Source organism: Etheostoma spectabile, chromosome 19 (assembly GCF_008692095.1).
Source record: "Etheostoma spectabile isolate EspeVRDwgs_2016 chromosome 19, UIUC_Espe_1.0, whole genome shotgun sequence".
NCBI classification, from domain to species: domain Eukaryota; kingdom Metazoa; phylum Chordata; class Actinopteri; order Perciformes; family Percidae; genus Etheostoma; species Etheostoma spectabile.
In genome coordinates this window covers 9,725,328-9,741,445 of record NC_045751.1, presented here as the reverse complement: position 1 = coordinate 9,741,445, position 16,118 = coordinate 9,725,328, and the positions used below count along the sequence as shown (strand labels likewise).

The window sequence follows — 16,118 nt, the reverse complement described above, 5'->3', positions numbered from 1 at the left end:
ATAATGGCTTTAGCTCCCCGTCGTTAAGGGCTGTCTGACAGCAAGGTAAAGCGGTTAAATGTCCTGAATATAGCGTATACTTAAACTGATATTGGTTTCTTTTAGGTGAGCTTTTCTTAAGGTGTTTAAAATTCGCTGAGCTGCTTCCCCCGTCCCTGCATTACATTGCTTAGCTTCCGTGTTGGTACTGCTAACTGCTTCTCCAAACTGGAGCTTATACACTGACTATAGAGAAATACCTCATCCAACCACACTTTTAAAAGATATAAACTATCCCTTTAATATGGTAGTTATTATTAATCCTAATGAAATCTTTCCAACCTTTTTGTGTCTAAACCTTAACTTTAGCGGTGGCAGACCACGTGAATTATTTTCCTAACAGTGTTTCAACCAGGGCTGTAGTCAAGACAACCTTAGTCAAGTCAAAGACCAGTCCAAGACCAGGACTAGTCGAGTCCAAGTCAAGGCCGAGTCCAATGAGGTTTGACTCCAAAACAAGGCCGAGTCCAAAAAGGTTTGAGTCCAAATCAAGACCGAGTCCAGGACAGAAAAAAAGGTCTTATGCATGACAGTATCAAGACAAACATTTTGGGTTTCACTTTCCCTCCAATATTATTATCAGCATAATAAAGACACCTGGACTCGGTCGAGACCAAAAGCCATATTAGACAAGACCAGTGGCCGAGACCGAGACAAGTCCGAGTCCAAATACTAGCGAGTCCGAGACGAGTCCAAGACCATAGAAAAACGGTCTTGAGTACGGACTCGAGTCCAAGACCGGACTCGAGTATTACAGCCCTGGTTTCAACAAAGTCAAAAAACTCAAATTGGCGTCAGTTTTAAAGGCAATAAGAATCAACATACTCTATCATATAGTATTGGAGGACTTGTTGAATGTAAACTGTTCTAAAATCAGGACAAGACTAATTATCTAATTATAAAAACAATAACATGTTCAATTAAATTTGCTTACCAAAGCAATTGTGGGCACATGACTCCAATCATGTAAAAATACACACAAAACAGTCCCTCATATGCAAACTCTGTATGGTAATTGATATGCAGTGAGGTGTTGATGATGAGAGGCACTGGCCGGATTTCAGTGTTGCCCACTTAGCAGCAACAGTGAAATAAATCTCACACACGCTGGCGGGGGGGGCTGAATCTCGGCAGAAAACACAGCAATTCCGTCTAACACCGGAGTACGACAGCCGGCTTCATAAATATGGAGGGCAGAGTGTTGAGGAGTGGGAAAGAGTATGAATATTTTACTGAGCCGAGGCCAGTGGGAGACTGATGGTGAGGATGGCCAGAAAGAGAGTACAGCTGCTTGCTTCAATGTTATATAACACACATTCAAGCAGATGGACACACACACACACACACCACAAACGGATACTGGTATACAAACTGAAAACGTACACTGGGACAAACACATGGGACATGGGTTTTATGGCAGTAGGAAGCACAACCAAACACATAAATAAATAAACACATAAACGCAATTGACAGAAAGGATGAATGGACACACATATTCTGTTACTCTCTCACACACACACACACACACACACACACACACACACACGTCCGTTACTGTTGTCCACCCACAACTGCATTCATCCATCTTATTTTCATCATACACAAGATGCCAGCCCTTCAGGAATGATAACTGGCTTAATACGCACACACACACACACACACACACACACACACACACACACACACACACACGCGCAAGGTAGTGAAGAAAAGAGGAAAAGAGCCAAAGAAATATGTAGGAGGCAAGATACTGTACTGTAGGAGTTATAACTAATCATATAAAAGAGAAATAAAGAAGGTGAAGAAGGAAAAAAGTCTCAATCAAATACATAACGTGTCCCCAAATCCTATTGGGTTTAAACACATAAACATTAAAACAAACAACAAAAAATCATGCAGAATCAATAAAACAAGAAGAAACAAGAAAAAACAAATATAACATAAATATAATAAGTACATTTATATACATATAAGAAGACAGACTAGTAGCACAGAACAAACTAATAAACTCCATTGTTCCGACCTCTCAATAACCCCAAAAAGTCCCTTTGGTCCTACAGACCGATGTCCCTTTGTTTCGAGAAAATAAACCCTCTGCTCCGACATCCCATTGTTCCAACCATATAGGCTTTTGTGGATCACCTCCCATAACAGCGTCCGCGGGCAGGGGCAGCGCTGTTATCAGACCGGCCCTTGCGGCCTCAAAACACTACCGTCCCACCGGGAAAAGTCCTGACTCTCCCGACTGCCACTCCGCTACTGGGTTGGGGTTAGGCATCTGAGCTCGAGGGGTTAAGATTGGGATAGCCAATTGGTCAGGGGAGAGGGTAACGTTACCTTATAGCAGGTGATCCACAAAAGCCTATATGGTTGGAACCATGGGATGTCGGAGTGGAGGGTTTACTTTTTACAAAACAAAGGGACGTCGGACCAGTGGGCTGCAGGACCAAAGGGAATTTTTGTCGGAGCGTTGGAGGAATGACATGGCATCCATCGGCATGGCCCTCTCCTGCGGCTGAATGCTACAGGGTAGGGAAGTCTGAAAGTATTAAGGGATAGGCTATTACTTTAACAACTGAGTATTCTATCAATTATTCCATTGATTAATCGAGTAATCGGATAAGGAATACTTTGGAAAAAGCAACATTTTTATTGCCTGTATTGTTCACAATATCATCTCTTAAAAACCTAAACCTTTGACTGCATTTAAGTGCCATATTACATTGTTTTTAAAGAAAAGATGTTCTGAAATGCAATCGCAACGTCAAACTAAGGCATACATTAAACATACAAAAACATTATGTGTGTTTAACGAGTTTCAACCTGAGACTGATATGTATATAGGCCTATATGTAAATATTAGTTATACATAACCTATTTTCATTTACATATTTGATAACAATGTCACACAGCTCTGTTACACTTCTGCTAGTATGATGGTCAGCTTTTTCTCCGTGAAGATAGAGAGTGAGACAAAACGGTGCGCATCAGTCCAAAGTGATAGTCATCAAGTTGGCTCTTTAGATCAAATTGTCTTTGTTTTTGGTAGTTGTTGGGTTTGGTGTAGTTTTATCGTCCATATAACTCTGTGATTTACTTTTGTCTGGTCCACTTCTAACTAAGTTAGACTCCATGTTTTCTGTAGAGATGCTGAAGCATTGACGTCGTGCTATTATTGTGGTAAGCTAGTTCCATTTTGCCGAAGACACACTGTCTACTGTCGTTTTCTCCAGCCTGTCTCTTATCTTAGCCCCTCACTATTTACACTCTCTTTCTTCATTTTGTAATCCAAGCCGTCAGTCTTTATGTATTTATGTATTTATTTATTACTGGGACAATGCATTTTAATGAACACTTCTGTCAACATGCCAGAGGTAACCAAAAGGCTATTTTTCATCTTCAGTCCCTAGACAGATGGTAAAAGTCACCCTAAAAGATACTTAACAAATTCATTACAAATTACAATTACAATACATTTGGTAAAAGGTTCTATTAAGAAGCTTCATGGCATGTGTCGCCAGCAGCGTCAGCCCAGTGTGTAACAGTAATAATCGTCCGTGCGGAAACACCGTGAGCGATACAACATTGGTAACTTTGATTAAACGAAGCTTCGAGGCAAATCATGTTGCATCGAGGAATTGTTCAAGTTACTCGAGGAATCGTTTCAGCCCTGGGACTGACACTCGTTCTGGTTGTTTTACGGAAGAAAAATAAAGCCAGACTTCTCCTTTAACGGTGAAGAAAAATAAAATATCTCCAAAATCCTTGTAATGGCAACACATGAACTGTGAAATGTAATGTGTTACGGAATTAATTTGTCCATTCATTCCCTCAGGTGTTTGTTCAAAGTTGCCCCCCCCCCGTAATGTTCATTCATTCTTAAAACCCACTGAGATCGTTTTAATGAAAGAGCCGAACAAAGGGCGAGACAGCATGAGTCACACAGAGAAAAAGAGAGAGAGGCAACTAGCAGGAAGTAAAAGCAGTGAAACAACATTACCTGAGAACAAATGGAAACCCTAGTTCCCTTGAGTGCAAATTTGCAAACACACACACACACACACACACACACACACACACACACACACACACACACACACACACACATTAAATTGAAAGTGTTTCACCTTTAAAAACAAAAACAGAGAGTTACAACCTCCGACTGCTAACTACAATGTAAACAGACGTCTTTCAATGCCTCTTTCCACACAAACAGCCGAAAAACAGAGTCATAAACACACACACAAACACACACACACACACACACATACACACACACACACAGATGTACAAATGGACAATCACATATAGGAACAGCGTTCATCCTATCCAATACAAATGTACAAATTTCAAATACTACCTTAAATAACTACGCAACACAAGGTGAAGCCAATACACACCATCAGCAGTGTCCCCATGAGCTTACATGCACACACTCACACACCCTTCAGTACAATATCAACACAAGACGGCAAGGGAAATGTAACACACACGTCCTCTCACACAGTATTTCTGCATGCTAAAACACACACATATGCACACACACAGACACCTTCAAGGCAACTGACACACACCCATATCAACGCAGTCCAACACCACACATGCATGTAAACACTTCTCCACCCGCCTTCGCTTCAGCCCGCACGCCTTTCCCACCCACTCAAAACAGCACACACACATACTCGCCCACACACACACACACACACACACACACACACACACACACACACACACACACACACTCCTTCCATCCATCCATCCAATCCTCTCTCTTTTTCATCTCTATCCATCCTTACCTTGCAGCAGGCTCTGGAGGTTGAGCTGCGCCTGCTGGTGCAGCTCCTCGACACACTCCGGCCTGCTCCATGAGCCGAACACGTTCACGCTCTGTTGCCATGGAGACCTGAAGTGGGCCGCGCCGCCGCTGCTACTGCTGCCTCCTCCGCCGCTGCTGCTGCTGTGGTTGCCGTCACCGTGGCTGCTGCTGCCGCCGCGCCTGCCGCTCTCCGCCTCTAGACCACTGGTGGCTGGAGGGGGAAAAAAGAGAGGGAGGGAAAAAAAATATTGAGAGGAAGTGATGGATGGAGCGAGGAGAGAGGAAGGAGAGAGGAAAGAAAGTGAAATAAGAAAGGGAAATGAGATTATTGAGGAACCAGGAGGAGAGAAAGAGAAGAAGGACAAGAGAGGCAGGGAAAGAAGGGGTGACAGGCAGGAGAGATAGATGAAGGTGGATGGGGAGAAAGGGGCAGAGAGGAGATGAAAGATTAAGGCAGGAAAGGAGGAAAAGAGGTGGAGGAAGAGAGTAGAGGAAAAATTAGGGGGACAAAAAAGATGAATGATGAGATGAGAAAGAAGAGGAAGATAGCAAAAGAAAAAATGGAAATAGGAAAGGAAAAGAAGGTAGAGAAGGAGAATAAAAAAGGGATCGCAAGAGGAAGAGAGAGAGAGAGAGAAAAAAAAAAACACACGTAAATAAAAATGTATGAATTTGCATAACTTATTCCGAGAGACGCAGATTACATAACGCAGTCTGTTGTCAGGGAGAACAAGGACCGAGTAAGAAAGGAAGGAGGGAGGGATATAGGGTAGAGAAAAAAAGAAGCCAGGATTTAGGAGAAAACGAGGGAGGGATGGACAGGAAGAGAGTTAAAGAACAGATTTGAAGGGGAAACAGAAAGAGGAAGTGCTTAATTAGGAGGGAAAAGGAGTGGAAGGGAGATAGAGGGACTGTCTTGGGAGGAGATACAGTATACAGGAGGGAGGGAGGGAGGGAGGGATTAGGGCAGGGAGGGGTGAGAGAAAAAAGACAAATTGTGATTGTGGCATTAGGGTGAGAAAGAAGAAAAGAGTGGGAGGAGGAGGGAACAAAGAATGACATTTAAAGGGAGGAGAACGGAGGGATAAAGGTAAAAGGGAAGGAGTCAAGAAAAGCAGAAAGAAGAGGCTGGATAAAAAGTGGGAGGTAAAGTCGGCCCCCTGTCACTATCAAACAGTCAAAAACTAATCACGGAGCGATCGCAAATGGCCGTTCAACAGCGACATGAATGAGGCGCTGCTTTGAATCAGTGGTGATGAAATGACTTGACACATCCAGCAGCTGATAAAACACGACTAACTAACACAGTACACCCCAAATGTGACAGCGGTCCGGTCCAACTGAGCTGTCGAGGCTTTTTGGAGAAACAAAGTCACTGAAATCGTTAGTTTTGGTGGTGGAATGGCTTAGCAAGGTATAGTGAGCGGCAGTAGAGTAAGTCAGAAGCCAATCAGCATTATTGAATGTGTCCACTATAATGTGTTGTCTCAGAAGAAAGCAACTTGTGGCGTCACAAATACGCTCATTTGCATATTTGTGATATTATTACGCAATCGCATTATCAACATTAAAAAAAAATGTATTCTTGATCTGAGACAAAACTGAAGTGTTACAATCCATCCCTGCACTACACATTATAAATGGCCCACTACCTTGGGCATTGGCACTGAATATTGGTCCAGGACATAAACTGTGGCCATAATGGCCCAACACTGTTCATCAGTCATTTCAGGGGAGACTTGTATTGGACTCAATTATCTTACAAGGCACCTTAACAACACAAGCTCCCTATTAAGGGGACCTGGTGGTTCAGTTAGATAATCATTCATAACATTTGAGCTGAGAAGGATGCCCAGCTTGTATTTAATCCTACCTCATTAATTCTTGTATTTCTCTAAAAAACAAAAATGGGACAAAGGTGTGTGTTCTAAAAATGGTTCTAAAACCTGAATCCAGGTACATTCACCTTCAGATATCATTATACATGTGAACAATACAATAATAATACAATACAACGTCTGCACTGCAGGCATGTCTACACATACACCTTAATAATAATAATAACAATTTAAAACTTCCCAAAGACAAACCCACCAAAGCAGGTATTATTTCCGGCCTCATGTTAATTCCTCCGTATTTTAACAATAAGTTCCACAGCACAGGTGACAAAAGAAAGGCAGGCTGATGTCCCCTTTGCCTGAGACAGATGTTCTTTCACAGAAATGTCACTTTGTCCATGTCAGAGTGTTCGAGAGCAGGACACTGGCGCACCAAATACCACTCTTTAACTTGTAAACTGCTTCGGTTGACATCCTCACCAAAACAACAAAACGTCTAAAAATAAATGTGCAGACTCCGACACACGTGTGGGTAGTACCTCCGAGGGGAATGTGAAGACATTATTTCTCGTTTTGAAGTTGAGAAAAAGAAAATATGGTTAACATTGAAAGAACACTCAGTTCCCGGCAGACAGACGTACACAGTTATTCTGCGGCGAATCCACCGGCACTATCACGTCTTGCTTGCTCTGAAACAGCCGTCTCCTCTCACAAAACCCACCGCACTGTATGGAATCAGAATTTCACCCTCCCAGCTACCGGATTCATCTTGCCTAAGCTGCTTTCACACAATCGTCTCCCACCAGAGAGAGCTACTGTTTAGGATACAGAGTTTCCCGTCAGTTAGCATCAGCTGCAGAGAAGAGAACAAAAGGCAATCATGCATCATTTATAATGTACTTTACAATGCATATATATTTTTACCATGGAGCCCATGCTATTTTAATTTCTCTTATTTGGAGCCTTAAATACATGTAGTATTTTGACTGAGTCTACTGCATTATCTTCGGCATTGTTTCTTTCTAAAAGGTAATCTCTGTTTACTGGATGTATGAATCGGCTTGTGAGCCTTGCTGCAAGCTAAATATCCCATTAGGGAATTTAAGTTTAAAGCAGAGGCTCACCCGACAGATTATACATGTTTCTTTTCTAAGTCTGCAGCATCTTAAGCAGGAAACAAACTTTTGCACCTACTTTACTGTATTTGTAGTGACTATTTTTCTATATCTGGTGCGCAAAATAACAAAAAATGATTGTGACATTTAATAACAAAACGTAAATTGACACATTTAAGCAAACAGTGATATTTCAGGACTACATGTGACTTAAATCCATACTCTTTTTTTTAAGAATAGATAAGTGTATTTGGAACCTTAAATGATTGGTACCTACTTTACTGTATTTTAAGTGACTATTTTTCTATTTCGGATGCGCAAAATAACAATAAATTATACTGACATTTAATAACAAAACATAAATTGACACAGTGATATTTCAAGGACTACATGTGAATTAAAGCCATATTCTTTTTTAAGAATAGATAAGTGTATTTGGAACCTTAAATGATTAGTTTTTTTAAACACATTTTTGCTGCATAAAGTGCAGATGGCTGACAAACACTCCCTATTTTTGATTGTAAAACCATGACTGGAGGCTGCAAAAGCTTCTTCGGTGGAATGTGGTTAAGTTGTTTCTAAAGGGCGACTACAGCATGTACTGTATGTGTGGGACAATCCGGGTTGCATGTGTGCACCAATTTGTAACTATTCGAAGATGCTGAATTTCAGAAGGTTGCAGAGTCAATTACCTTTTGGGAGTTTGGTCCTTTAATATCTTTAGCATGCACAATTGACCTTCTGTTCGATGCTTGCTCAAGCTTGAGCATTTAAGGTAACTCCTGGTGAATGGTGAATGTGTAATTTGGTACAAAACCCAACATTGTGTCTGGACACTAATAGGTCCAATGATCAAAAGGTCAGAGTTGTCTCAAGTTTTTTCAAAGGTTGCACTTTGATTGTGGCCACTTGAGTACACGCTGTCCCTGAGTGATGTGATGTGGGGTTGAGTGCTCACTGGGAACATCTTTTTCAAAAGGCTGTCATCCTTTTCCCATTCTTTACAATAAAAGAAAAAAGGATGCACACTTAAGATCGCCCAGAGCGAAGTAAGTAAATAAACAGGGAACAAAAATGAAATGTTCCAGCCTTGGTAAAAGGACTTCAGGTTTTCTACAGCTACATAAGTATAGTGGAAGCTGACAATGTGTTCAAGTCTACAGTAAATGTTTCGACACAGGCAAAATGTCAAGCCATTTTTTAAGATAGATGCAATTCTGTTGTATAACCTTTTTGTGGTGTTTCTTGTTAGATGGATATTTAGAACGTCTATTAGAGTCATATGCAACAAATGCCCGAGGTTGTTACTTAATGTGATTTTGGATACTATGCTGACACAAAAGGTCAAAGGTGCTAACAAAGTGTGATCGGTGCCACTAAGCTTCCCAAACTCACAGCTGAAAGCATCTTAAAAGGTAGTTTTAATCATATATCACATGTATGCAAACTAAAATTGTTTCTTAGTTGTAACTAAATATATAGTCTAAACATCAGCTGTGTAATCCAGGACACATAGCCACTCTATAGCTTCACAGTTGCTGAATCCATAATTACATTTTTGAAGATGTGGAGCATTTAAAAGTTAAATATATGATTGTGTGTGGGTGAGAGTGTGCACCTGTATATTTGGGAGGGTTAGGTAATACGTGCTTAATTTATACAAGCCTCAGGAGTTTCTAAAAATGTGGCACAAATTACTGTAAATACACGAACTAGAGCGAGAGAGAGAGGGTGAGAGAGAGAGAAGGAGAAAGAGGAGAGTGTTAACTACCTTAGTTACTGTCATACCTTTGAGACAGCGCCATTTCTGTCACTGTGTGCTAAGTATTTCTCCCTGTTGTCACTGCACATCAACACAGCAAGGAGCCTATCTAACAAGGTTTTTTCACAGACTGGAGGTCTCGAAGGATTCAGACTCAAAACCCAAACACAACACCACTGCTGCAGTGCAATGGCAGATCATGCATGCTATAAGAAACAATAGGAAGCTCCACAAAGCTGCATGTAAGCAGGACAGGACGATTAAATGACTGGACTGTGGACGTTGTGTCATGCAGCTCCATGTCTCTATACCCCCATCAGTAGGCTTCTCTCCATAAGGCATGACAGTTTAGACAAAAAAAGACAACCTGTAACCTGGCACAAGACCGTGAGACCGTAAAAGAAGACAGCCTTTCAAATTCAATATGTGATGTGCCAATCGGGGAGAAGGTTCAAACAGACTGCTTTTGAGCATTGTTGATGCTAGAAAATAGGACAGTGGTATAAAAATCCACAACACGGATATACACAAACAAGAAGGGCCGTCAGAACAATAGCCAAAAAAGTATTCATTAAATTGTGTTTAAAAAAAGGTCTGCGTTTTCACTCTTGAGACATAGCTAGACTAATGAAGAGAATTAGCTCTGCTGGCTAGCTAACATCAGCTAGCTAGCCTTTCTGTCACCTGAAATGTTAACACAATTTGCAACGTAGAGTAGCCTAAGCACATTTAACTTAACAATCCTGTACCTGTCACACCTACTCTGACGCATCTTATCATGACAGAAAAATGCTTGTAGCTGTTCAGAAAACGCATAAGAAAATAGCTGAGTCACAGTCTGACAGCTAACTTAGTTAGCGTTAGCAGCTCACAGTCCTCTGCCAGCTAACGTGATACACAAGGGTTAAGCAAAGTTTTTGATGATATTAAATGCTTCCATTAATCAATTATATTAAGTTAGAAAAACATCACATACTTTTTGTTTCATCTGTCATGCCATCACATTCAATGCTATCACAGTGAGACACGAAAACAACAGATTTGGTAAAGGGAACTGTCTCTGTATCAACTGCTCCTCTTTGTAAATAAGAAAGTATTTTTTGACTTACCGTACTTGACTTGATAAATTTACTATCAGGCTAAGGCTGTTTGATAAGCATTTACATTTAATAAAAAGGAAACAGAACCACAAAACCCTCCTGATAATGTAGTTTAAATAACATACAATGGGGAATGTTCTCATTTTTTTTAATATACATCCCTTGTTCTGCTTCCTAAATTAGATTTCCTCCTTCAAGAAAACTGTAAAAACCTATAGCCTATGTACTAGGCCTAAAAGAAAATGGAAACACGTTTTGAGATATAGTGGCAAATTGAAAATTTCACAGGTTGGATCCTACTCTATGTGGAGGTGTTGAAAGATAAAGCCAAGGTCATTATTGTATTTTTTTAAAAGAGGTATGGAGTGTTTTGGTTGTGCTTTAACTCAGTCATGGTGTCTGAGGATTTTTTTTGTTCTTAGCACACTTTCAAACCTGCCAGCTGATGGAACAGACTGTTTTGACGGACGCAAGAGACGGAGGAGTCATTCCTAGGGACGACTTATTTCCTTTGACATTAACAGTTAATTCTTGATTAAAAGTTGAGCAGCAGCTGTACACACACAGACACACATATGCACAGAGCATAAGTCCGTCTCAGCGGAGATGGCACTCTTTTTCCCTTCCTCCCTTATGTAACCGCGGTGACATGAAAAGGAAGGAAGATGGAGGGATTGGATGGAGGAGAGACACAGGCCTCTGGGCATCAATGGGCAGATTTAGGAAGAAAAAAAACTCAATCTCCAAAGTCCTTTTGAATAAAGAGTAAAGATTGTTCTGGGTGGAAATCCATTGCAGTGACATAATGGATCCTGTTCAGAGGGAAAAGAATATATATGAGCACGAATTGGCCCACAAAGCCTACATGCCTGTTCACCATCATGTCCTACATAGCTACACTCTTGTAAATGAGGCTCATAATTTTTTGTTAAATTGTAATTTATTTTGTTTTTTTAAAGATTGTTTTAGGCATTTTTGGTCTTTATTGACCTATTCAAATCGGAAAAAAATGGAGATGAGGGCAACGATTCAGAAGTCTGGAACCGTATTTTTATTTTCTCCCAATGTATGTACTACATCTATACATCTACTCCACAATACTTTACTTTTTCCACTTCAAATACAGTAGATAAAAACTTCACTAATTACTACAGACAGTGACATGATAAACAATATTCTGTAATGGGTCGTACTGCCTTATAAGTACTTTGGTACTATTTTGGTACTTTGGTAGTATGGTATTGCCAGTTCTACCTAGTGAAATATTTGCATAGGTCGTCCCCCGCTGCAGGTAGCAGGTGGAACCAGTGCAGTAGAATATGTATAGTACTAATGACCATCATATATTATTTTTGACAACCTATCGCTGCTCTTGCCTTGGTTAGCCATTTATCTGCTGCTGCTGACATGTTGGTTGATTGAATGATTGCAATGGTGTTTATTCTTCTCTGCTTTTATGGGACTGGTTGATTGCAAAATTTGACTTGCCTTTTTGGCATGAAGAAAGTTGTTTGAATTGAATCATTACAACTCAACCTGGTGATGAGACATTGCCCCCATTGACCTTCTCTATCATTAAACAGGAAAACAGGGAGGGGAGAGAGGGTTGAAACCGCCAGAGTTACTTCCAGCTGACACAGAGAAAACACAGGAGTGATACTTTGACTGCGCCCACTCTCACAACAGGGAGAGAAATGCCATATACACACACACACACACACACACACACACACATCACACATATCACACATCCTCATCAAAAGATTTGGCAGTGTACTGCATGCTGTCCATACCACAAACAAACAAGAAAATAGATGAAAAGATTCACACCTACATAACTCCATACTGACGCACATTCAGAAACACACACGCATTATAACGAGGTGTTACTTTGTCTCTAGGGACTATTACTAATTCATTGCACTCTGTGTGCGTTGAAGTGTCAGCAGGGAGGACACAGATTTAGACAAGCTGTTATCACCGGACACACACTTTCTCTCCCACACACACACACACACACACACACACACACACACAGATAAATGGGTAAACACAACGTTAACCATAACTCATATTTTAATGTTTTCATCACCCACATACACACCCAGATGGCGTGTATGCATGATGAAAATACATTTGTCCATCTTTTACACACTTGTGAGGAAATGTAATGTGGTTGATAGGCCAGGAGCTAGTGCTGTATGCCAAGTACTGACCTGAGTGCTTGTGTGTGTGTGTGTGTGTGTGTGTGTGTGTGTGTGTGTGTGTGTGTGTGTGTGTGTGTGTGTGTGTGTATTTGTTAATGACAGGATTATGACCCACTGTTACCATTAGCCCAGTGCTCAGCAAATTTCTTTATGTTTGTCTTAAATAACAATGCCACTGCCCAATGAAAGGCCTGTCTAAAAACAAAGTGTGTGTGTGTGTGTGTGTGTGTGTGTGTGTGTGTGTGTGTGTGTGTGTGTGTGTGTGTGTGTGTGTGTGTGTGTGTGTGTGTGTGTGTAGGCCGTGCAGTAAACTAGATTTACCGACTACAAACCAAACATTAGGCGTCCTTCTGGGTGTCGTTATCAAAATGAACAAGACGTCCTGCGCAGAGACTTTTATAAAGTGACCTTAGTTGTTACGACTGAGTAACAAAGGTTGATGCAGATATTAAAACAGACCTCTGAATCTCTTTGCTGTCAAGTAAGCACCGGAGCTTAAAACCGCACTAAAAAATGTATACTCTTCTTCAGTAATTATCTTCCAGCATATTTTCTGATTTTTATTTTCTGTTTCTGAAATTGTAGTTTGCCTAATGTTTCAACATTGTCACACTATTAACTACAACACCATTCTATAAGCAATACTATTTTATGGATGTTTGTTTTTCACATTTAAATACTTTAGGCCATTTTGTTAAAATAAAAATACATTTCTCAAACTTAGGTATCAAAAAAGTATTTTTTGGTTTCTGTACCAAAAAAAGCATTGTTAAAAAAAAAAAAAAGGTTTATGGTTTAGGATACAGTTGAAGAGGCTTGAAATATAACTCTGTTGACAATAATCACATGTCAAAAGCAGCGAGAATGTTATTATTAAATGTATGTTTAGTGAGTTTAGTTTTATTTCCTATTCCTCAAGTGCCATTAGTGGTCATTAAGAGGCTCAATAAGGTCTTTTCTTTATGGGTTGTCGAATTGAATCCTGGGAAATGTGGGACGGTACTGACTGAGGGTGAAGTAGAGTCTGAGTGGGTGAGTCAGTGCTTTTCCCTGACATTACTTTTTCCAATTTTATGATTTTGTGATTGCAAGAAAACGGCAACATAAGTAAAAAGGTCATTCATTTTAAGAAAAAAGCAATTAAGTTTGTTACAAATGAATACGCAAAGTATTAAAAAAAATAACCCCTGACCGCCACAGATATGTGATATTATTAGTTTTGCAGTTTTTCATCGCTCAATCTCTGAAAAGATCAAAACGGACTCCCCCGCCTTGACTTGTGAGGAAACATCCAAACCAGCGGGACGAATGAGTGACACCAAAGCAGCATGTGATGACCTTTGGACGTTGCCGATCCCAATCCTAGTCCCGGCGTTGTAAAGAGCAGTAGAAATGCTTGTTAGTACTTTTCGTGACTCTGCCAGAGCAGACCACTCACCCTGGTGGCTAAATGAGCAGACTGGGAATCAGAGGTGATGCGGCAGGAAAGGTACACAGGAAGCCAGGCGGGTTACTTCCTGCCATGATGCCCCAATGATAACGCATGGGCAGTCAAGACAGAACAAGTGGGAGGAGTATGTTAGATCAGATTTGTGATGTATATTGACAGGACAACATTTTAATTTTACCCCTAACTTTACGTTACTTTTCTTTAATATTTGTATAAAGTGTATGATTCGGACACCGTAAAGAACTGGCTGGGTATAAGGCCTCAGAAATCACCAACTAAAACCTATCATGGCTCTCAAGGGACAGGTTTAAAAACAGGTTTTACTGATCACCAAGTCCACTTTTGTCTTACACTCTTAAATTCCATGAGTATTCTATTGACTTGAAAGTATATTTTCCCTCTGAGTACCCATTAACCTTAACCATGTAGGATATTTCTTCGCGAAATATGGAGAAAAACAGGGTCAACACCAGTAACGTTTGTTTTAATTTTGACCGTCTTCATTTTCAGCATTCTGGTGAATTTTTCTGCATCAATTTATTGTGCAAATGCATAAACTTAATTTTCAGGGGGATGAGGGGGTTACAACCCACCCTAAAAAACCTATTATAATTTCATTTACATAAATACAGACATTTTCTCCATAACTTAATGCAGAAAAGGCACAAATTGCTGCAGTAAAATTGACCAGCATGCAGAAAATTAAGTGTTTTATATCCTCGATATTTCAACTTTGCTTAAAAGTGTTGAACCCACAATTCCCTTCTGCAAATACCTTTATTTAAGTAATTTATGTAAAGGAATTTATAATAGTTTATAACGAGGGGGGTTGCACAGACCAGTTTGGAATATTGGGGGGGGGGGGGGGGTTGTAACACCCTGTAAATTACGCCTATGTGTAAACATATTCCTTAAAGCCTTCTGCAGGACGCAGTGGGACTCTTATGAGGAAGTCTGAAATGATTTGGAGTCCCAGCTGTGGCAGATGACGATATTGGAGTATTTTAAGGAGACTTTGGCCACACAAGAAGTAGGCTGCTAATTAATGTGCCCAGTGGTCCGGACACAGGCGTGAATGCTCCTTCACAACACGTCAGATTCACTCCACGTGGCTAAATTGGAGGAAAATTGAGTGTGTGCGTGTGTTAACGTTACACATTTTTGTCCATGTGCAGCCTCTGCCTGCTGCAGCCAGTGCTGCCCCCTGCAGGAGAAGCAGGGCTAAAACAGAGACAGTGAGGAAACCACAAACTGCATCAATCACTTATGTATTCAGTATCTGCGAAGAGGCAGTGCAACTTGTATTGCGATATTTTCCTATTTCTATTCTATTCCTACAGCTCTTGATTTTTATCTTCCGCAAAAATGATCAGTTAAAACTACACTGAGGATAGATACAGTATACTTATAGTCATTTATTTAAATTAAGGGATTTGTTTACCTCTTAAGCCACTAATTGCAAACACACTTCAACACTCACACGCAATCAAGACTTTTAACGAGTTGTGACTCAGTACCAGATGTTTTCCATGATACATTAAACAGCACAATCCCAAGCACACAGTATACAGTGCCATACAGTGGCCTGCATAAGTTTACACACCCATGCTAAAGTTGATTAAAAGAGGAACAAAAAAAAAACTTTTGTAAATGGATCTTAATGTCTTAATTCAAAACATTAAGGAAAGACAGGAAGGACAGCAATTTTCTTTGTGAATGATTCATGTATTGTAAATAAATAAATGTTCTTCCTTAAAACACAGGGGGCATAAGTATACACACCCCTATGTA

General features: G+C 40.4%; 1 protein-coding gene and 1 long non-coding RNA gene across 6 annotated transcripts in view; one reads left to right on the top strand and one right to left on the bottom strand.

Moving 5' to 3' along the window:
• The window catches only part of nhsl2 (NHS-like 2), a 135,957-nt gene that overhangs the window by 41,546 nt on the left and 78,293 nt on the right, over window positions 1–16,118 (bottom strand). For all 5 annotated transcript variants that reach the window (XM_032499380.1, XM_032499382.1, XM_032499381.1 and 2 more), the window contains exon 2: window positions 4,836–5,066. In XM_032499380.1, coding sequence (XP_032355271.1) covers window positions 4,836–5,066 — 231 coding nt within the window. The remainder of the gene's footprint in view (window positions 1–4,835; window positions 5,067–16,118) is intronic.
• The window catches only part of LOC116669537 (uncharacterized), a 13,988-nt gene continuing 1,412 nt past the window's right edge, over window positions 3,543–16,118 (top strand). The window contains exons 1-2 of the long non-coding RNA XR_004326791.1: window positions 3,543–3,679; window positions 8,511–8,514. This is a non-coding gene — a long non-coding RNA (uncharacterized LOC116669537). The remainder of the gene's footprint in view (window positions 3,680–8,510; window positions 8,515–16,118) is intronic.